The sequence below is a fragment of the Vulpes vulpes genome, chromosome 3, assembly GCF_048418805.1.
Source record: "Vulpes vulpes isolate BD-2025 chromosome 3, VulVul3, whole genome shotgun sequence".
NCBI lineage: Eukaryota > Metazoa > Chordata > Mammalia > Carnivora > Canidae > Vulpes > Vulpes vulpes.
The window spans coordinates 114196940-114217997 of NC_132782.1; the positions used below are offsets into that span (position 1 = coordinate 114196940).

Consider the following 21058-nt stretch of genomic DNA (forward strand, 5'->3'; position numbering starts at 1 on the left):
CGGAACAGAGGCCCGGCGAGGCTCGTGCCGCGCTCGCAGCCGACTGGTGAGGAGAGATGCTGCTCAGGGCTCGGGCGCCGACATTGGGCAGCGAGGCGGCGCGGGGGCGAGCCCTGCTCAGGCGCACGCCTGGACCACCCGGAGCCCCAGCGCATGCGCAGACCGCGCACTGGGGAGGTGCCTCTGGCGGCCGCGGCGTGGGGCGCGGCGTGGGGCGCGGCGGGCGGGGCGAGGCGAGGCGGGGCCCGGGGTTGGGGACCGGCCCGCCCAGCCCGCCAAGAAGGAAACAAGCCCACACTAGAAGTATTAGATCAAGTATTAGTATGTATTTATGCACAATAATAAAAACGGATTTACAAGTTGAACTGGAAATTTTAACATAAGTTTAACAGCTTTTGTTTATTATATTAAATAACCAAAACACCTTTTATTCCCAAAATTGGTAAAGAATAAATAATATAATTTACAATATGGTACAAAAAATAATCAGGAAGGACAGGCATTCTGCTTTATACATACACTGTATATGTATATTTATAATCTATAAAACAAATTCACATCTCCAACAAGCCGAAAACCTTAGATGATATGGCTTAACGATTATTAAAAGAAACAGCGGTTAGTTCTGCTGCCCAGACCGCGAGCTCCAAGCCCCTGCCCGTTAGGAAACACAGGGTCCAGGTCGCTGTAGTGCTTCCAACACGGAGCTTCACACAGTTCTGACAGGAAAGGTCTGCTGTGGGTTTCTTCCTTTTTTTCTTAAGACAAAGTGCCCTATTTTCTCACAAATGCATCTGACAGATCTCAATGTCTTTAAACACAAAACAAACCCAGCAGACTACTGCTGCTTCCTTCCTCTGCTTGGTTCCAGTGTCTTCTATTCCATGGCTTTTCTTTGCACAAGTTTGGATCCCATGCTGGGATCTAGGTAAAAGATGCTACTCAACTGAAAAGGACCCCCTTTCAGGATCTCAATGCTAAGAAGCTGGAGATGTGGGAAAGCAAGTCGATCAATGGATGAATTGTTTCCAAATGGCCCCACTGCCTGAGCAAGCGCCCTACACCTAGGGGATAGAGAGGTGAGGGCCACATCCCCGCAGATCTGGTGTGGCAGCGGGAGCTTCGACTCACTGCTGCATCTTCTAGGCTTATCACTGGATGTTGACAATAAAAGCCAAGGCTGAGCCACAAGCTCTCCGGACACCAGAGATATTCAGGCTCAATCTTTGGAAAAGCTGAATCAGCAAAAAGATCCCAGACAGCATCAGAGTGACTAGGGAGGGAGATTTCTGAGGAACTGATCTGGTCTTAGTCACAACATGCTCAGATGCACGAAGAAAGCCACGGGTGCACAGCGAGACTACGACTTCTGTTCATGAGGCAGAGGAACATACGGCAGGGAGGGAGTATCTCTGCTTGGGTCTTTTGAAAATTATAGCCTGTAACGGCTATAATTATTTTTATACATATATATTGATTTATGCTGGGAGAAAACGCACTCATCCTTTTAACGCTACTAATGACGCCACTTTTCCCTAACACAGCAAGCAAATGCTTCTGCCTGTCAGGTTGCCACAGAACTCTCTGGAAAAAGGTGTCAGCTTTATTACAGGTGCGAAGAATCAGTCAACCGTCCTCCCTAACTCCCTCCCCACCTGATGGCACTCCAGCCCCCCTGTGGAAGGTGCCACTAAAGAGCCTACAAAGGTCCATCCCAAATCCCTAGCTTTTCTCCTCTTAGAGGTCACTGAGTAACCAGCACCACCCTACCCAGTAGCCTGGCTCAGGGCATCCCAGTGAAAGCAGCTCAGAACCCCTGCCATCTGTTACTGGCGGGGTGGGAGGGTGTCTCTGGTCCCTGACACTGGGAGTATGACTGAGTCAGTAGTGGCCTGAATTTGGCCTGGTGTCCTAACCTCCTACAGATATGACAAAGTCAGATCCCCAGAGAGATCCATTAATCACATCACCTCCAAAAGATGCTAATTTCAGGACGATAATAGATGGATTGCAAAACCACCCAAGCAAATTTAGATACTTTGGTCCAAACGATGCTCTCTCTTACTAAAGGGGCATCATGCCCCTCTTTTACACATCTCCAGAGCTTTGGGACCATTTGTAACAGTCCAGAAGAGCTGCCCACAGGGGCTTTAACTAGTGAGGGTGGCACCTAGAACCAGACTCTAAAGAAGGAAACCACTATAAAGGCAAGAGCTCTGAGAAACCCTTAAGATGAGGGAAGGAAGCCACTGCCTGGAAGCCCACTGCCCTCTCATCCATGACTCGGGGTGACTGATGCTGCCCACAGCCTGGAGTGGCTGCCTCCATCTGCCGAGAAGGTGGGATCTGGAGCACGCCCTCTGCCTGCACCCCAGGAGACCTTTTGTGCCCTCTTCATCTGCCTCACCTCTTCATTATGGACGGGGACAGAAGCCCGAGTACAGGCCTGGGACTGGCCTGGGAGGCTGCTACTCCACCGCTAGTCGGAACAGGAAAGAGAAGCGGTCGTCAATCCAGGCGGGTTTCTGCAGCGAGCCTGCTCTGGGCCGTGGGCGGAGGGTGGAGCAGCAGTGGGTTGGGGGGGCACAGGTGTTACCTGGCCACCACCATAGCACCGGCTCCCAGCCACTGTGGCCAGAGGGCCGGATGGGGTTTCGTCTGCCAAGTCTCCTGAGGCTGAGAAGCTCTGTTCTGGGGAAAGACTGGGCACTGAACCATCTGCGGTGATGACAAAGGTCACCGGTGGAACCCCCAGGAGCACACAAGACGGACGTGGTTTTAGTCTGACTGCACCCAGGTGGGTGGGAGGGAACATGAAGGATGAAATGTATGCACAGGGTGGACTCTGCACAAAAGTCTGTGAAAGGAAGGCCATGTGTCCCAGCACCACCCTGGTGGCCCAGGGACTCACAGACAAGGGCTCAGCTATGGTCCCAACAGACAAGGAACATCTTAGTTGACCAAGAAGCTTGAACACAGGAAGGAAACCATTAACTCTCTTCTTCAATGTCTCCTAATGCTCAAAACACAAGGAAAACCTTTTTCCAACCAGTTTAGGATTTTTTCTAAAAGTCCACACAACCTGCACAGGATTCTCTCCTCCCTCCCAATTAAGTCTGTCAGAACAAACCTCCAAGTGGGAGAACGCACAAAGCAAGGGTCAGCATTTCCAGAGTGATGGCACCAGGTATGCTGCCCTGTGATCCGAGCGTCCTCTTGAGTATCCACCAAGGGTGTAGACACCGCCAGGCACAGCCCAGGCCACGCCCAGCTGTGCTTCCCCATCATCCGCAGAGAAAACCACCAAAGGGTGCAGAGGTTTGGCAGAAAAAAAGCAGCGGTGGCTGGAAGCGTCCCTGCAGAGAACAGGGAGACTGTGAGTCCCTGTGACTGCTGCTGTCGCCGCCAAGGCACATCCAGTCCTTTCCCTCGGAGAGCAAACCCAGTGGAACATCCAACAGAACAAGTGAGGTGGACGCTTGAGCAGAAATGTGGCCACTGTGCGCTACGCTACGGCTGGCAGGGAGCCGCTCCATCGCCACAGCAACGTCTGACACGGGCTCTTCCAGAGAACTCGTCCTCGCCTCCTGGGCCACCACTGCCCTCTGCCCATTGGGACGCGGCTTCCTGCGTGTTGTACACTCTGTGGGGCAGAGCCTCCTCTGTTCAGACTGTCTTCTGGGAGGTCCTGGGCTTGACTTATGTTTTCTCTAGCCTGAAGAGGGCTATACCTACCACAGCTGAGGCCCACCAGCCATGGAAGCCCTCCTCTGCAGCGTCCAAATGCCCTACCAGGGACAAGGTGTGCTCACTGGGACAGGTCACCGACGGGGGGGCCGCCCCCACTGCCATCAAACAGAACCTCTCGGCGGCCAGGCTCGGTGATGGACAGTTCTTGGGCCAAATCGTTAAATCGAGAGATGTAATCAATGCTGTTCTCATTCATCATGCACACCAGCTGTGAATCCACAACCTGCGGGACAGAGCGCACAAGGAAGAGCACGTCAGCGGGCGGCTGGCCTGCCGCTGGACTGGGAGCGACTGGCCACCATGGTGGGGACTTCAGTGGGAGATGAACGAATCAGATGTCTCTCTATGGTGACAACTAGAATCCCCCACCAACTAGCCATGTGACACCGGCCAGCGCTGTCGGGAGAATTTCAGAATCACTTCTGTCCTTTTGATCACCCCCTCTTTTGACCAGTGTGCACGAGAGCTGACTGTGAGCGTGGCGCATGGGCTGCCGGGATCCGAGTGTTGGTTCCCAGCACATGAGACTTATGGGAAGACCATCAATAAGCAACAAGGCAAATGGCACCCAGTGGAGCAAGGAGACTCTCAGGTGGTCAGGAGGACACAGGAGTGGAGAAAGCAGGTGGGGTTTGGGGAGCACATACCCGTAAGAGCAATAGCAAGTGCAAAGACCCCGAGGTGAGAATGGGCCTCGGCTCTTCAAGAAAAAAGCAAACTGGCAGATGGGACAATGAGTAAGACCAAGAAAAGACAACAAGGAGAAGGACGAGAGCCTCAGGCGCTAGGTTATCTGGAGGGCAAATACGTGGAACTCTGTCTTCAAGGCGTTGTGTCTGCGTCCTTTGCTCAAGTAGAAGGTTCGGGAGGATGGGGGCGTGGTCTTGTCCTCCCAGTGCCTAGAGCACCGCCTGGCACGGAATATGCCCTGGTAAGTATTCCTTAGTGAATTGCAGGACACAACAAACAAATGAGAAGCCTCTGGAAAATTCTAAGTGGAGCTATGGCCTGAACTGAATTTTAAAGTTTTATGACAGGGGCACCTGGCTGGCTCAGCTGGAAGAGCGCTCAACTTGTGATCTTGGGGTCATGAGTTGGCCCCACACATTGGGTATAGACATTATTTCAATAAACAAATAAATAAACTTTAAATTATCAGAAATTTCACACTAAAATTTGTTTTTAAAAAGCAAAAAATAATAAAAAAAGAAATCTTCCCACTTGCAATGACGTGGATGGAACTAGAAGATATTATGCTAAGTGAAATAAGCAATCAGACAAAAATAATTATCATATAATCTCACCATCATATGTGAATTTAAGAAACAAAAGAAGGATCACAGGAGAAGAAAAGAAAAAAAACAAGATGAAATCATGGAGGAAGACTATAAGAAACTCTTGATCATAGGAAACCAACAGGGTCGCTGGAGGGGAGGGGGTGAAGGGGCAGGGTGACTGGGTGCAGCCACTGAGGAGGACACACAATGTGGCGAGCACTGGGTGTTATAAAAGACTGCTGAATCACTGACCTCTACCTCGGAAACCAGTAGTTTATTACATGTTAATTAAATTTAAGTTAAAAAATAAAAAACCTGGGGATCCCTGGGTAGCCCAGCGGTTTAGTGCCTTTTTTCAGCCCAGGGAGTGATCCTGGGGTCCCAGGATCGAGTCCCACATCAGGCTCCCTGCGTGGAGCCTGCTTCTCCCCCTGCCTGTGTCCCTGCCTCTCTCTGTGTCTCTCATGACTAAGTAAATAAAATCTTTAAAAAATAATAAATACAAAATAAAAAAGCAAGACAAATAATATCTATCTTCCCCATACATGTCCACATCAGCTTCCATCACTGTCAACCTGAGCCAATTTGGCCCCACCTTTTCCACCTACCCTTCATGCCTATCACTTCTGCTCAAACCCCATGAGATGGGCCTGGGGTGACCCTAAGGTGGGTCTGAGGTGAACCTGGGGTAGACCTGAGGTGAACCTGGAGTGGACCTGAAGTGGGCCTGAGGTGAACCTGGGGTGGACCTGAGGTGGACCTGGGGTGGACCTGAGGTGGACCTGAGGTGAGCTTGAGGTGAACCTGGGGTGGGCCTGAGGTGGGCCTGAGGTGGACCTGGGGTGAGCCTGAGGTGAACCTGGGGTGGGCCTGAGGTGGGCCTGAGGTGGGCCTGAGGTGAACCTGAGGTGGACCTGAGGTGGACCTGGGGTGGACCTGAGGTGGACCTGGGGTGGACCTGAGGTGGGCCTGAGGTGAACCTGAGGTGAACCTGGGATGGACCTGAGGTGGGCCTGAGGTGAGCCTGAGGTGGGCCTGAGGTGGACCTGAGGTGAACCTGGGGTGGACCTGAGGTGGGCCTGAGGTGGACCTGGGGTGAGCCTAAGGTGAACCTGGGGTGGACCTGAGGTGGGCCTGAGGTGAACCTGAGGTGGGCCTGAGGTGGGCCTGGGGTGATCCTGGGGTGGACATGAGGTGGGCCTGGGGTGAACCTGGGGTGGACGTGAGGTGGGCCTGGGGTGAACCTGGGGTGGACATGAGGTGGGCCTGGGGTGGACGTGAGGTGGGCCTGGGGTGGGCCTGAGATCGGCCTGAGGTGAACCTGGGGTGGACGTGAGGTGGGCCTGAGATCGGCCTGAGGTCAACCAGGGGTGGGCCTGGGGTGAACCTGAAATTAGCCTGAGGTGAACTTCGGGTGGGCCTACGGTGGGCCTGAGGTAACCTGGGGAGGGCCTGAGGTTGGCCTGAGGTGAGTCTGGGGTGAACCTGAGGTGGATCTGAGGTGGACCTGGGATGCACCTGAGGTGGTAACAGCCCCTCAGCACTGGAGACTGCCCTGGAGACTGCCCCAAACCACAGGGTCTTGACGAGCTGTCTCCACATACGTGTGCCAGGCTCCTCTGCAGAGAAGCCGAGGGCTTGTGAGCGTCACACGCACACAGAAAGGGGAAGACTTCTTACTTGATATGAGCCACAAGGAGTTTAAGGAACGCTCAGCGTGCAGGCAGGGAAAGCGGTGCATTCTTTGTGCCTCTGTAGAACTTCTAATCATGTCACGGCTCAGCTCAGGTTTCTCCAAAGTGTCCCCACGGGGTCCTCAGATCCCCACATACCCTCAGATAATGAGGAACCACCCAGGGCTTCCCTCAGGGATCGGACTGTGACACCGCGGAGAGACATCGCCAGCACCGGACGTCCTGGGGAAGCAAAGTACTTGGGAGAGGCTGCTCCAGGCCTTTAACCCAGGGGGCTGTGGTTCTACGAGGACGAGTTCTCCCTCTTAGGCACATCTTCTGCCTCAGTTTCTCTCAGAGCGCTATGCTCTGTGCACTTGTCCTAGCGAGCCTGACTTGCTCCCTGAGCGGACAGAGAGAGGGGGGCGTCACAGGCCACATCTTGCCCCGTCAAGGGTCGGCCACCACCCTGACCCACTTTTCACGTTAGCTGGGCGGCGGCCTCGATGACTGCCCACCACAGCTGCCACCTACAGACGAGGAACCCGAGGCAGGCAGAGCAGCGCCGCCTGCCCCAGGTCACACAGCCTGAACAGGACCCAGGCCCCGAGCCGGCTGCCGGCAGAGGCCCCGTGGTCAACCGGATGCCTCCGGGGCAGAGCGGTCGCCTAGCTTCCGCCGTCCAACGCCCCTGTCAGGAGAACTCAGACTTCAGAGAACGTCAAGGGCCTGCCTTGCCGGAGGGATCCGGCAACCTCCCGAAGGCGGGCCGCTGGTCCAGCGTGAGCTCACGCTGTGCGCCTACCTCAGCAACGTCAGCAAGGGACCGGGACACGAATGAGTCTCTCGAGTTGCCGTCCAGCAGGCTGGGGCCCAGCAGGGACGTGCCGCTCTGCGTGCCCGCGGGGGTCGGCAGCATCTTCCGGCTCTTCTCTGGCGAGATGAAGCTCGCTGCCAAGGGAAGGAGGAGACCCCCTGAGGCCGGCTCACCGGGCTCCGTCCAAGGGGAGGACCCTGCAGGTTGCAGGCGGCCCCTCCTGGCATCTGCCGTATGTGCGTGTGGCCACACGGCTTTGCACAGAGCCTCATGCAGCCCCGGGGCTCCCTCACATGCTGAGCCCCGGAGAGTGAGCCCTGCAGCACGTGTGGGGCGGCCTTGTCTCCCAGAGGCCCCGCGCCTTCTGCGGTCCAGACCACCCTCACCTCCGCACTCCTGCCCGGTTCGACGTGTTGCTCATCACAGAAGACCGGGCCCCCAGGCATGGCGCCCACACGGATGCCCACCAGGTGCACGTGTACAACAGCCCCTTTCTAGGGCTGCCGGCACCCCCACACTCATGCCCCGGCCACCCTGTGAAACCCAGGGTGCCGGTCCCCAAGGGCCGAGGAGCATCTCCCACATGGGCTGCTGAGGCCGCTGAGACTGCCCCTACGGCCCCTGCCACCACGCCAACCCCTGAGGCCCGGGGAGGGGGAACCCATCCTGTCGACACCCGGGTCCACGGTCAACACGCCAAGAGCCTGCGGGAACCCTCACCCAAGCTAGGAAGGGACGCCTCCCACCCCCGCGCTGCAGCAGGGGCAGAAAGCCCAGCAGGCAGAAGCCGGGCAGCGGGCACGGCCGGGCTGAGTGTCACATGGGTGTCAGTCACCAGAGCTCAGTGACGAGCTCGCTAGAGACCTTGGCGCGTCCCCCTGCGTAAGTGACGCGGGAGAAACCCTGAAACGAGCAGTCCCAGTGGCAGTTCTGCCGGTGGCAGTCCCGGTGGCAGAGTGCAGATTCCAGTCCTTGTCACCGTGCCAAAGGGAGCCCGCGGTGCCTGCTGCACTGGGACAGAGACCAGGCGCCCTGCAGACACTCACCAAACAAGCTGCTGAGCGACGAGTCTGTGGGGTCGCTGGGGCACCACTGGGGGTCATGGGTGGGGGAGGCGATCCAGTCTGGCTGGGGGCTGCTAGACGGGGATGGAAGACTTTTGGAGCTGTCACTGCCATTCAGCTTTGCCGGAGAAAGAGGGACTCCCTCACCTGTCAACCAAAACGCTGGGTCAGAGATGCCAGGGTGGGGGAATGGCATCCTGCATCAGCTATGCACCAAGAAAGCAGCAGGGTGGCACAGCCGTGCACCACGGGACGTCTCGACCCAGGAGCCCACAGGGCCCCACGGAGGACAAATGATCCTGGCCTGTGGAGGGGCCCATGGCAGCAGGGGCCATGTCCCATCTCAGGGAAGTACGGTGGCTGTCACTGTGCAGATAGCATCAGACCCCGTGCAGACAGCAGCCCCAAACCCTCTCGCTCACTGGCGCCAGCACCAGCCCTTCGGGGTGCACGTTTCTCAACTTTACCAACAAAAGTAAGGCGCAAAAGTGGGAGCCCAGTTCTGTGCGAATCCGCAGCCCAAAGCAGACCAGCAAGTGCCGTCGCAGAGTCGCAGAGAGCCAGTGAGTCCAACCCCCTCCCGGGACACGCACAACGTCAAGCGTCCACCCAGATTCAGAGCCACCACACACAGGCCTCATCTGAGCCCTGGACCCATTCCCTGTCCTCGAGGCCGCAGTGCCTGCCCCCGCCGGGCTGCCCAGCGCCCCCCGTACAGCAGGTGCTCCACGGGACAGGGGCGTGCCCAGCAAGTGTGCAGACACCTGACGGGAGGTTGGGACGCCTTGGGCCTGGTGTGGGGGCACGTGAGCCTCGGCCCTCACCGTACTGGCCGGAGCTGATGGCAATCTCGATGATGGAATCGCTAATGTGCGTGGCAGGCTCGCCCTGCGAGAGCACGTCCTCAGGGGGCCCGGGCAGGGAGATATCCAGCAGTGCAGAGACGTTGGGTGGGGACAGGCGGCTGCTGGAGCCCTCTGGCGCAGGCAGGGGCGCGGGGGGCCCATTGTGCAGAGGAGCCTTGGACAGCTCGGATAAGGACAGCACTGGCGAGCCCTGGTGGAGGACACAACGGGGCATCAGGGGCTTGGAATGGCAAATTGGCCTTGGCCCTACACGGCCGTGACTGAGGGACAGAGAACTTGAGAGGGAAACGACACCAGCAACCACCTTCTCTGCAAGACACACGCAGTGGGTTTACTTCTCCTGAAACCTCTCCAGCCACGGCAGCCGTGCAGGGCCAGCCCGAGGCGGCCGCAGCCGAGGTGGCCTGGCCCTGGTCCCCTGCAGGCAGGATGGCTGGAGGCCAGGCAGAGGGGAAGAGCGGGGACACTACTGCCTGAGGACCTCCGCCCCTCCGGCCCTAATCCCTTCGTCCTCCCGGGAGCGCAGCTGAAACAGGCGGCCCTGCAGAGGGGAAGGGAAGCCGGAGACGGGGGCCACCTGCTCATCTGTCGAGGTGAAGGGGCAAAGGACGAGACTGCCGGGCATCAGGGCCCGCCTACGTGTTCCCGCTACGGCCCCAGGGGAGCGAGGCTAGGGCACGGGAAGACTACAGGCTGGGGGCCGGACCTGGCAGCTACACTGCTCTGCAGCTACCAGCGCTCCCTACCTGGAAACCGTCTGCCACTGGCTCCTGCTCAGGCCTCGAGGGGACGCTGATGAATGGGTCGCTCGTGCCCTATGACACCAGGAGAGCCAGTGAGCATCCCCACCCGCAAGTCCCTAGAAGCCAGAGGATCAGGAGACCCCTGTCGACTAGCTTGGGTCACCAGGTCCCCACAACTGAGGCTGTCAGTTCAGAGAGACCCTGGTCCCAGCACAGCCTGAGCATGGGGCATGGGGTCGGAGGCGTGCCAGCCAGGGGGGCATGGGGTGTACTGTCAGCTGGTGAGGCTGAAGACCCAGTGACTTGTACAGCCAGAAAGAGGTCCGGCCTGTCACAGCTCTGGATTCTCTGGCATCGCAGCAAGCCTGCCCCACTGGCCCCATCCGTGGCTCTCCCCTTGGGGTGCCAGGGCTCACCTATGCCACGGCCCCCCTGGTTCAGGCCTTCTACCGGGGCCTATTAGGGCCCATCGCTCCTGACAGGCAGAACTGGGGTCCAGCACAAACCAGGCCTCATGGTCTTGGCGCCCACACCTCTGACAGGGGACTGCCCTATCCGAGGAGCTGGTGGTGTGGAGGAGCCTTTGTAGGCATACTCACCCCCACGGTGGGGATGGAGTCTCCGTTGTGATGGGTGCCAGTGGACTCCGGACCCGGGACAGTGGCGGTCACCTCGTCTGAAGAGAGTGGGGATATGCCGGACAAGCCTTCAGCGTCCAAGACAGGGAGGGGGCTTCCTGGGATGATTCCAGCACTTTTAGCTGCTAAGTCGATAGCACCTGGTAGCAGAAAGGACATTTGGAACCTCAACTGCAGGGACACCTTGCCAAGTGCCCAGGGGGCTTAGGGACACCGAACGCGTCCCATTCTCCCCAAACATTAAGAGACGCGTGGCTGGGAGAAGGGAACAGACACCTCACTCGGAACCCTCGCGTGGTGTCTGTCCTGTTGGTGACAGAAACTTACTGGCCAGGTGACCTGTGGCCTGGGGCGGAAGGGCCTTGGGCACAATTGGCCGAGATAGGGCTGCTTTGGTCAGAGAAGACTGGATGGGCCGGAAGGAGCCTCTCCCTGGGGGGAAAGAACAGAAGCGAATGCATCAGCCCGCGTCATCTGAACGCTCAACAAGGGCCTCAAAGTGTTTCCCTGAGAGAAACAGTCACCGAGCTGAGCCTCGGAAGGAAGCACCAAAGTTCCCAAATGCTTGTGGACTTGGGGAGTCACAGGGAAGACAGGGTCCCGACACCTGTCCAGGAGGAAGCCCCGTCAGCACACGCATCCAGGGGCTGCCCGACGGCCACAGTCAGTATGCCACCCTGCGGGGGGCCGTCATGGGAGACAGGCACCCCACCCCAGCCAACGGTCCTGCAACCAGGACTCTGCCCCTGCGCCTCAGCCCCCTCACTGGACTTTCTGCAGCTGAGGGGGCACAAGGAAAGCCGGTGGCGCAGTGTCACAGTGTGTGCTGCACTTAAAGGGCGGGTCACAGCATGCGCTTCACTCAGCCACACCCCCCGCGTGAGACAGCACTGTTCAGAGCCGGGCTCCACGGGGCTCCTGCCCCCACACCGCCCGGGCCAAGCACGGGGCACACGCAGGCTTCGTGGACAGAACGGACAAGGGGGTGCTCGGGCTATCCCGCCAAGAGCTGCGGGCACACCTGCCGTTCCCAAAGACGGGGGCTGTGCCGGAAAGGGGTGAAAAGTGCCCCAAAGAGCCTGAGTGCTCACCAGTCACAGAGGAATTGGACAGGATGGAAAAGGAACAGACGTTGTGGGACTGGTGCTCAGACGGTCGAGGAAGCAGCGTTCTCTGTGGAGACAAGAGTGTTGACAGTGAGACGATGGAAAGACGCCGGCGCCAGGAGTCACTCAGGAAACCAGGGGCATGCTGTAAGGGGCATTCCAGGCAAGGCGGGCCGGGTGTGTCCCGAGGGGGCCCTGGCTCTGGGGCTGACGACACAAGGGCACCCGGACACATCGAGGGCAGCAGAGCCCCCAGCACCAGGCCTGAGAAGAACCCAGAGGAGCCTACCTCGCCTGGGCAGCGCTGCAGGGATGGCTGGACGGCCCACCGCTCACCTGGGATGCCCTGCAGCGCGTGCATCTGCTTTGGGCACCGGGCAGACACTCTTCCGACACCCACCCCCACATCCGGGGCCCCTCACGCTCGTGGCAAAGGAAATATAGCGGCTCGCAACCCCACTGACGGACTAAGGGCATGGGCATACTGCCTCAGTTGCCGGTCCAGCACCCACCCTCCCGGATTACCCGCCAGGCCTCCCGGTTCGCAGCAATGCGGTGCCGGTGCAGCGACCTGCCACCTCACAGGAAATTACGTGAGTTGCTGGAACCGTCATAGACGTCCTGAGACACCTTGGAGTGCTGGGTGTATTCCCGCTAAGGTGAGAAGGACATCCCCCTGCCCCTCGGGGTTGCAGGAGTGGAGAGGAGGGGGCGCTACTGGAGTCACCAATGGCACGGGGGGAGGGGTCCCCCATGGCAAGGAGCCGCGGAGGCCGTGTGCTGGTTCTACTGCAGATGCACGCCACCAGGAAGGGCGGCAGGAAGCGCGAGGCTGTCGAGGCCCCGCTGCTCTGCCCCAGTGGTGGGAAAGCAGAGTGCGAAGCAGGGAAGTGAGGGCCTTTCACCGTGTGCCGACGACACTTTCTATAAAAACAGTAAATGGGGATCCCTGGGTGGCGCAGCGGTTTAGCGCCTGCCTTTGGCCCAGGGCGCGATCCTGGAGACCCGGGATCGAATCCCACGTCGGGCTCCCCGTGCATGGAGCCTGCTTCTCCCTCTGCCTATGTCTCTGCCTCTCTCTCTCTCTCTCTCTCTGTGACTATCATAAATAAATAAAAATTAAAAAAAAAAAATTAAAAAAAAAAAACCAGTAAATGCAAAAGCCCACATACTGTGTGTGATTCCATTTGCATGAAATGCTCAGAAGAGGCAAATCTGCAGACAGAAAATGCGAGTAGAGATAGTGCCTGTCTGGGGCTGGAGTGGAGGGGCACTCAAGGCAATGGAGAGATGGAATGTTCTGGGATCAGACTGCGGTGATGGCTGCACAACCCGAGTGCATGAAGGCCCACTAACCCCTCAGACCTCCTGGCTATGCGACGCACGTATCAACAAAGCTGTTACAAAGCTCAACAAAAACCACCTCCACAGGCCATGCAGGCTCACAACCCTGCACCAAAGAGCCACAGATGTGCCATCCATCCGGGGAGTTTCTACCCACTTCCAGGGGGATGATTCGCATACTTCAAGTGTGGCGGTACTGACTCTGCCCACATGCACACACACACGACACCTGGGATCTAGACACACGGTCCCCCTACGTGCAGGGACAATGTCCCCATACCCCCAGGGATGCCTCAGACTGCAGACGGTAGCAAACCCTACACACACCATTTTTTCCTAGGGATGGAACTATGACAGTTTCATTTGTGAGTTAGGCACAGCAACGAGCTAACAGCACCAATCGCGAAAACAGAACCGTAACTACACACTGACACAGAAGTGACGTCAGCGAGGCCTCGCTCGCCAAACAGCGTATCATGCCGCACGTGCTGGTCCCGCTCATCTCTGCCCACGGAGTGAGCGAGGTCAGGACGCAGGCACAGGATGCGAGGGTACTGCAGACCTGATGACAGGTCAGGAGAATCACCTGCTTCCTGCTGACCTCGGGTACAAACCACAGAAAGCAAAGCTCAGGATGGGGGGCCTGCCGCGCACCGGACTGCCTGAGATCCGTCACTAAGCTCTCGTTTCTAAATGATTTAATCTAAAGAGGAAGAGATTTCGAAGAGACTAACAAAACAAACAGAAAGCTGTACATTTATCGCAAAACAATACACATCCACACATTTTAGCTGCTGGTCATCACAGAATTCCTGCCTCACTTGTGCTCACGGGCCGCTCCCTGCCTGGCTATCCCCTCGGGGGCAGATGGCTTCCATGGGGACCCAGCATTCACTGTGGGGAGCTCAGGAGAGGTCTGGCCTCTGGCCACCCCAGCTACTTGCCAATTGCCTCTGCTGGCTGTGTATTTATAGAGGCTCCAAGAGTCCTCGAATAGATCCTAACCCAGGACGCTTGGGACTCGAATCCCCAGAACTTCCTGCCTCTTGTGCAAGTGGTTTTCATCTGTGCAAAGATTACTTCAGGGAACGGTCAGCCCTGTGATTACTCTGTGTGTCCTACGCATAAGAAAGAAGGAGGAGGTGCCTGGGTGGCTCCGTGGGTGAAGCATCTGCTTTCGGCTCAGGTCATGATCCCGGGGTCCTGGGATCGAGCCCCGTGTCAGGCTCCCTGCTCAGTGGGGAGTCTCCCTCTCCCAGCAGGGGACCCGGAGGGAGGTGTGCCCAGACCCACACGGGTGCCCTGACCTGCACCACCAGTGGCTTCCGCAGGTGCCGGTTCCGCAGCTTCCTGGGCTTCGGCAGGAAGAAATCTGACTGCATCTGCAAGGAGAGGGTGGAGGCCTGAGAGCACGCTCCCCGGATGTGGAGCCCCCGCCCCCAATGGCAGTGCAGCTCCCCTACTTACGCTGATGGAGTTCAGGTGTTGACGGAAAGTCAGTTCTGTTTCTTTGCTGGGAGAGTAGAGCTTCCCGTGTCGGCTATTGGGCGGCAGAGTGGTGGGAACGGCAAAAAGGCCACCGTCGGAGTCACTGCTGCCTGTGCTGGAGGGGCCCGCCACCAAGAGGGGTCTGGGCGGGTTCCTCAGACCTGGAAGCCAAGGGAGAGCAAACACGACCACTCACCTAGCAGCATAGCCAGCACAAACAGAGCTCTCCCCAAAAGAAAACCGGAAAGGAATACGGGACAGCTGGTTCCGTTTCCTTGGAAGCATCTCCTAGATATCAGTCCCCAACACCTGCCTTCCCAGCTTTCTCTCTGGAACTCTAGCTCCCAGTGTGAGCAAATCATGGCTCTGATACCATGATGGCACTCTGCCACTTTGGTCCCCGGTGGGAAGGGCAGATGGCCTGTAAAGACATTTGAGAACTGGAAGAACCTTCTGACCATCTAGCGCAGACCAGAGGTCAGCAAGCCAGAGAGTAACTGCTGGCTCTGGAAGGCAGAAGAGACAACAGCCTGTGGCAGCCAGCCCCCACTGCTACCTGTGCCTTGGGCTGCACGGACACCTGATCCAGCTTCAGCTACCCCGGAGGCCACACAGGACTCTCAGTCGAGAGGCAGGTATCCGCAACACAGAGGAAATAGAAAGCTAGTGATGTGCTCGGAACAGAAAATAACCCGGGCACCTGGGTGAGTCAGTTAGGCCGCTGACTCGTGGGGCTGTGGGATCAAGGCCCACACCGGGCTCCATGCTGGAGTCTGCTTGAGATTCTCTCTCCCTCTCCCTCTTGCCCCTCCTGCTCATGCATGCTGTTTCTCAAATAAATAAATCTTGAAGGAAAAAAGAAAGAGAGAGAAAGAAAAGAAAGGAAAGGAAAGGAAAGGAGAAAAGGAAAGGGAAAGGGAAAGGGAAAGGGAAAGGAAAGGAAGAAAAGAGAAAAAAAAGACCCAAGAAACCGTTGACACACAGGACACTAGGTCAGACGTGGTACTGCCTCTCGTGTGAGGCACGTGCTCATGATGCAGAGACACCTGCTGGTGCAGGATATTCAAGGTGCATCTAGGATGGCCAAGGTCCTGCAGCGAGGGCACGGGCCCATGGGATGGTAATGAAGCACCTCACACCTGGCGTGGAGGCCCCTGAACACAGGACACAAAGGCCAGGCCAGTCCTCAATCCCTGTTGCCTCAGATACCAGAAAACCCAAGGAACGGCCCTGAATTGAAACTACTCCTCAGGTATGGCCTGGACAAAGGACACTGAAGACTAGCAGGTCAGCACACCATTCCTTCCAAGACCGTGTAAAAGTGCCGGGGCCTCCCTGACCCGAGGGTTTCTACAACACATCAAAAGTACCAGGGAATGGTCCCTTCTCGGGCTTTCAGGCACCGAATCAGCATGCTCTAGAGGCTTCCACTGACCTTACAAAGATCCCCCAGAGTGGCCAAACTGGCAAGGGCCACCCCATGTTTCCCACTGGCTTCAGCACCCCAGGATCCCAAGCCTTAGGTGACAGGCCTGGCGCTCACCCTCCCTGCGAAAGGTGGGATTTGTTGCCACACACCATGGGCAGGACAGCAATCAGCCGAGCGGGGCCAGACATCGGGCACGCTGTGCCCTGGGCTCAGGCACAGCCCACACACCCAGAAAGGCACCGGTGGCTGAGCCTCACCTGAGGAGCAAGGCGCAGAGCTGGGAGAGAAGGTCTTGCTGTTGCGGAGGGCAGACTGGCTCCGTGGGCAGCGGGGGCTCCGGGAGCTGACGGTCACCACTTTCCCTGGCGGGGTAGCCAACTGCTCCTCCTGGGCGGGCCTCACGGAAGCCGCGGAGCTGGCGTTCCCTTCTGGAGCCTGGGACAGAAACGGGCCACAACCAAAGTTGAACTCAGCCTGGGTGAAGGCAGTGGGTCTCCCGCCAGCCTGAGAGGTGCTCACGCTGCCGGAGGGACCACGGCAGGGCGGCGACACGAACTCCTCTTTTTAAAAGCCTGCGCAAGGGACGTCCAGGTGGCTCAGCGGTTAAGCCTCTGTCTTGGGCCCAGGGTGTGATCCCAGGGTGCCAGGATCGAGTCCCGCATCAGGGTCCTTGCATGGAGTATGCTTCTCCCTCTGCCTGTATCTCTCTGCCTCCCCCTGTGTCTCTCATGCATAAATAAATAAAATCTTTAAAAAAATAAAAACAAAAAAAAATTAAAAGCCTGCTCAAGAGGACCGCAGTGGACTCTCCTGATTGTGAGTCAGAGGAAGGAAATACAGACTTAATTTCTAGAATTAAACAAAGCTGTAGTCAAAAAAGTCCTCTGCTGAGTCAAAGTGCTAACCTCAGGGATCCTGCAGGCCTCTGGCTCAGCTGTGGCTGAGTGTGAGGAACCCTGCCACAGGGACAACCCATTCCACCCCACCTCTGTCCTCATCCCGGTGACCCCTCCACAGTCTCCGCAGCGCCCGCCGTCAGGGCTCCCCCAGGGCCAACCTTCCCCTGCTTTCGGCACCACCTCGCCCGCTCTGCTCGCTCAGTGCCCAGTCCTGACCCACCTCTTCCTTTCCGAGGGACCTCTGCCCCTGCCCCGCCCGCTGTCACGTCCTACTTAGCTTATTCAGTGTCACCATCCAACAGGGCCCCCTGCACACCTAGCAGCCTCTTGCAAGGTCCTGCTTATCCAGAGGCCTGGGCGTGGGCTGCACTTGCTTGGCAGTGCTCCGCCCCTACAAAGGGGCCTCCGGCCAGCCGGCCCATCTTTCACACAAGGGCTCTGAGCTCAGCTCAGGCCTCAGCCCAGTGGCTCTCAGGGCTGAGCTGCATCACAAACAGCCGGAGGGGAGAGGGAGAGAGAGAGAGAGAGAGAGAGAGAGTGTGTGTGTGTGTGTGTGTCCCCATAGCCTCTAGGCCCCGAGAACTTGCATCTCTCCTGAGTCCCTGGGTGGTGCAGAAGCTGCTGCTGGGGCCCCACTCTAGGGCATGGCTCTGAGCAGCCTGCTTTGAATTCTCTGCAGTATTTCCAAGCTGCCAGCCCTCCTCTCTCAGTCGAGGCCAAGGCCAGTGTCTGCGTCCCCTGCTTCCACCTCCTGTAGGGCTCTGGACCTGCTCCTGTCCATCCATTTTCCGCTCCTCCAGAAGCCTCACTCTAAAAAGTTTTTTTTTTTTTTTTTTTAAGATTTTATTTATTTATGAGACACAGAAAGAGAGAGAGACAGAGACACAGAGAGAGGGAGAAGCAGGCTCCCTATGGGGAGCCCGACGTGGGACTCGATCCCAGGACCCCAGGGTCACACCCTGGGCTGAAGGTGGCGCTAAACCAATGAGCCACTTGGCCTGCCCTCTAAAACGTTTTCTTTTCCTTTTTTTTTTTTTTTTTTAAGATTTATTTATTTATTTATGATAGACATAGAGAGAGAGAAAAGCAGAGACACAGGAGGAGGGAGAAGCAGGCTCCACGCTGGGAGCCTGACACGGGACTGCCAAAAGACCCCCTCTAATACGTTTTCTTTTTTTTTTTTTTAATTTTTTTATTTTTATTTATTTATGATAGTCACAGAGAGAGAGAGAGGCAGAGACACAGGCAGAGGGAGAAGCAGGCTCCATGCACCGGGAGCCTGATGTGGGATTCGATCCTGGGTCTCCAGGATCGCGCCCTGGGCCAAAGGCAGGCACCAAACCGCTGCGCCACCCAGGGATCCCTCTAATACGTTTTCTAACCGCATCTCTACCCACTTGCCCCAATGCTGCCCATGCCTGCCTGCAGGTCGCCAGCTTCCATAGCACTCAATCTAAAGGCCACTGCTCACCCCTCGGCTGCCTCTGCAGCTTCCAGCCAGGTCCCATCACGCCATGACAGTCATCTCCCTCGTGTCCCCGTGTGCTCTGCTGAGCACCTGTCTATGGCAAAGGCAGCACAGGGATGCAGCCAGGAAGGTCATAGAAAAGCCCTGCAGGATGCACGGTGACGGCCACCTGTCCAGAAGTGGCAGGTGTGCTGCGCAGATGTGACCCGGCAGCCCCATCCTGTCCCCCAGGGTCCCCACAGCCCCATCCTGTCCCCCAAGCTCCACTCTCTCCTGGCAACTATGTGCCGCTCCCTCGGCCACTCCTCTGGGAACCCATGAAGCCCTGTACTCCCCAGCACCAACACACACAGCAACTTAGGAGCTCCTGCTTCAGATGCCATCTTCTCGTCCCAGGAAAGCTCACTGGGGTTTCTCTCGTAGGGGGCAACCTCTGCCCTGTTTCTGACCAGACACCCCAGAAGAAGTCATAGCCACTCCCCAGGCTTAGGGACCAGCCACCACGGAGCCCCCTGAGGAGCTCCAGAGCCCTTCATCTGTGCCCTCACCACTCCACTCCCTGCCCTGAAGCTGTGCCATCATCCTCCCACGATGGCCACCCTAAAGCACAAATGACACTGTCATTCCCTCTGTTGAAACCTGCAATGTTCCTGCCTGGCTCCCGGCCATGGCTACTTCATTGCCTTTGCACACGCTGTCCCTCTGGCCAGCAAGGGAGAGCTTAGCATAACTGAAGCCTGGCAAGGAATGGGTTCTTGGTCACGGTTGTCCTTGGAGCCTCATGTGAGCCATGTGGGACAGAGCCCATGCCTGCGGCAAACCAGAACCCTGGCTACCAAGCCCAGCTTGAGATAAGGAGGCGTGGCCTGCCTGGTCACCTGGTCCCTGCCTCCCTCCCCCTGGACCCAGTTGCTCTGCTGAGAGACTTCAGACTGGGCCAGACTTCCCTTGGGGCGCCAGTAGGGCTATGCTTGAGCTTCACTTACCAGCCTGGGGTTGACCTCGGTGGAGATGAGCTTCAGGAGGCAGCTGAGGAGGCGCTGCTTGTGGAAGGTGGAGGGCGGGGCGGCGGGGCAGGGGCCCTGGGCCTGCCCGCCGGGGGTCTGGCCCTCAGGACCCAGCACAGCCAGCCAGTCATACTCCAGCTGGAGCTTGTTTGGTTTGCCCATCATGAGGTAGACTTCGGCTAGCGTCAGGCTTTCGGAGGTCTGCAGGTTCCAGCCTTCCTCGCGGAGCTGCTGGGCTAGCCGGCTGGCGGGGACATCTTTAGGAGGCTTGGCGGCAGGCTGTCCCTGAGGCGGGGGATCCAAGGGGTTCACCTTCTCCTGGGGCTCCTCTGCAGGTGCCTCTGATGAGTCTTTAGTGCAAACATCTGGCTGGAGCCCGGGGCCAGGCTGAGGCTCAGGACCTGGTGTGGCACGGACGGGGGATGGTGCCCCAGCCCGGGCAAGGTCGGCCACCTCTGCACTGCCGGGGATGCGAGTCTCTGGGGAGGCGCAGCCTGAGGGCCGCAAGTCTGCACAGCGGCACTGCTCAGGGACGATGAGGTCCTGACAGGACTTCATGTAGCGCGGGAAGGGATCAAGGAGGGAGAGCTCATCCTCCAGCTCTGGGAGCTGGCCGCAGGCGCACGTCACATCCGCAGGCTCTCGGGTGAGGCCGTCCCTGCCCTCTGCAGGAGCAGCCGTGGGGGTCTTCTCAAGCCGCCCCCCAGCATCTTGGAGCCCAGTGGGCAGCCTGTCTGGAGTGTCTAGACTGCCAAGGCTCGGGGCGGCCCCCTCCCCAGGGGCACTTTCGGGGGAACTCTCTCCAGAGCTCTGTGAGGCATCGGTGGAAGGAGGGGGTCGTCCCGGGCCCTTGCCCTCGGTGCCACCCCGAGGATACTTCACCTGGCCCCTGGCTGTGCCCTGCCCGCTCTGGATGCCCAAGATCTGGGCCGGAGGCAACGTGTGGGCATCCTTGGAGCCCTGCTTGCACCGGCCACCCTCCTGCCAGTGCACCGTGCAGAATGCCTTGGAGTGTACGACTCGGGCCACTCCCGGCAATGGCGTCAGCGTGCAGCTCTCTCCGGGGAACAGGTGCAAGGCCACCTTCTCCTGCGACGGCTCTGGAAGTGAGTGCTGCAGCTGCCGATCCTCGAGTGTCTTCCGCTGGGACCTCAGTCAAGGAGCAGCCACAGGAGCGGGCCCTGCTGTGTGCCGCCGGGCCACAGACAGAGCGTGAGCCAGGCGCTTCCTCAACCAACCAGCACCCTGCCGGCTGGGATGGCAGGCTGGGAGGCAGCCAAGGACACGAGAAGTTTGGGGCCACCTGTGCTTGTTTTACTCAACCTGCTGATAGGGACGCCTCGCGTGCTCCCTAACCTACCACATAGGCCAGACAGTGGCCACTTGCAGCTTAGGGAGCCGGAAGGGACTCCCACCCGAACCCCAGAAGACAGAGGACTGCAAGTTTGGTTCTGGTTCCATGCCACCCCACGGGACTGACTGCACTCAG

The 21058-nt window shown here is 58.1% G+C and overlaps 1 protein-coding gene across 2 annotated transcripts in view; it reads right to left on the minus strand.

Moving 5' to 3' along the window:
* Positions 1-304: 304 nt before the first annotated feature.
* Positions 305-21058, minus strand: part of CRAMP1 (cramped chromatin regulator homolog 1) — a 55133-nt gene continuing 34379 nt past the window's right edge. The window contains exons 10-21 of one of the 2 annotated variants that reach the window (XM_072754117.1): positions 19549-20712; positions 16453-16630; positions 14746-14927; positions 14586-14660; positions 11920-12001; positions 11156-11260; positions 10790-10968; positions 10194-10262; positions 9406-9637; positions 8564-8728; positions 7506-7651; positions 305-3973 (exon numbers count right to left, since the gene is read on the minus strand). In XM_072754117.1, coding sequence (XP_072610218.1) covers positions 3809-3973; positions 7506-7651; positions 8564-8728; positions 9406-9637; positions 10194-10262; positions 10790-10968; positions 11156-11260; positions 11920-12001; positions 14586-14660; positions 14746-14927; positions 16453-16630; positions 19549-20712 — 2742 coding nt within the window. In that variant the 3' untranslated portion in view covers positions 305-3808. The remainder of the gene's footprint in view (positions 3974-7505; positions 7652-8563; positions 8729-9405; positions 9638-10193; positions 10263-10789; positions 10969-11155; positions 11261-11919; positions 12002-14585; positions 14661-14745; positions 14928-16452; positions 16631-19548; positions 20713-21058) is intronic. The other variant, XM_072754119.1, reaches the window with a different exon arrangement.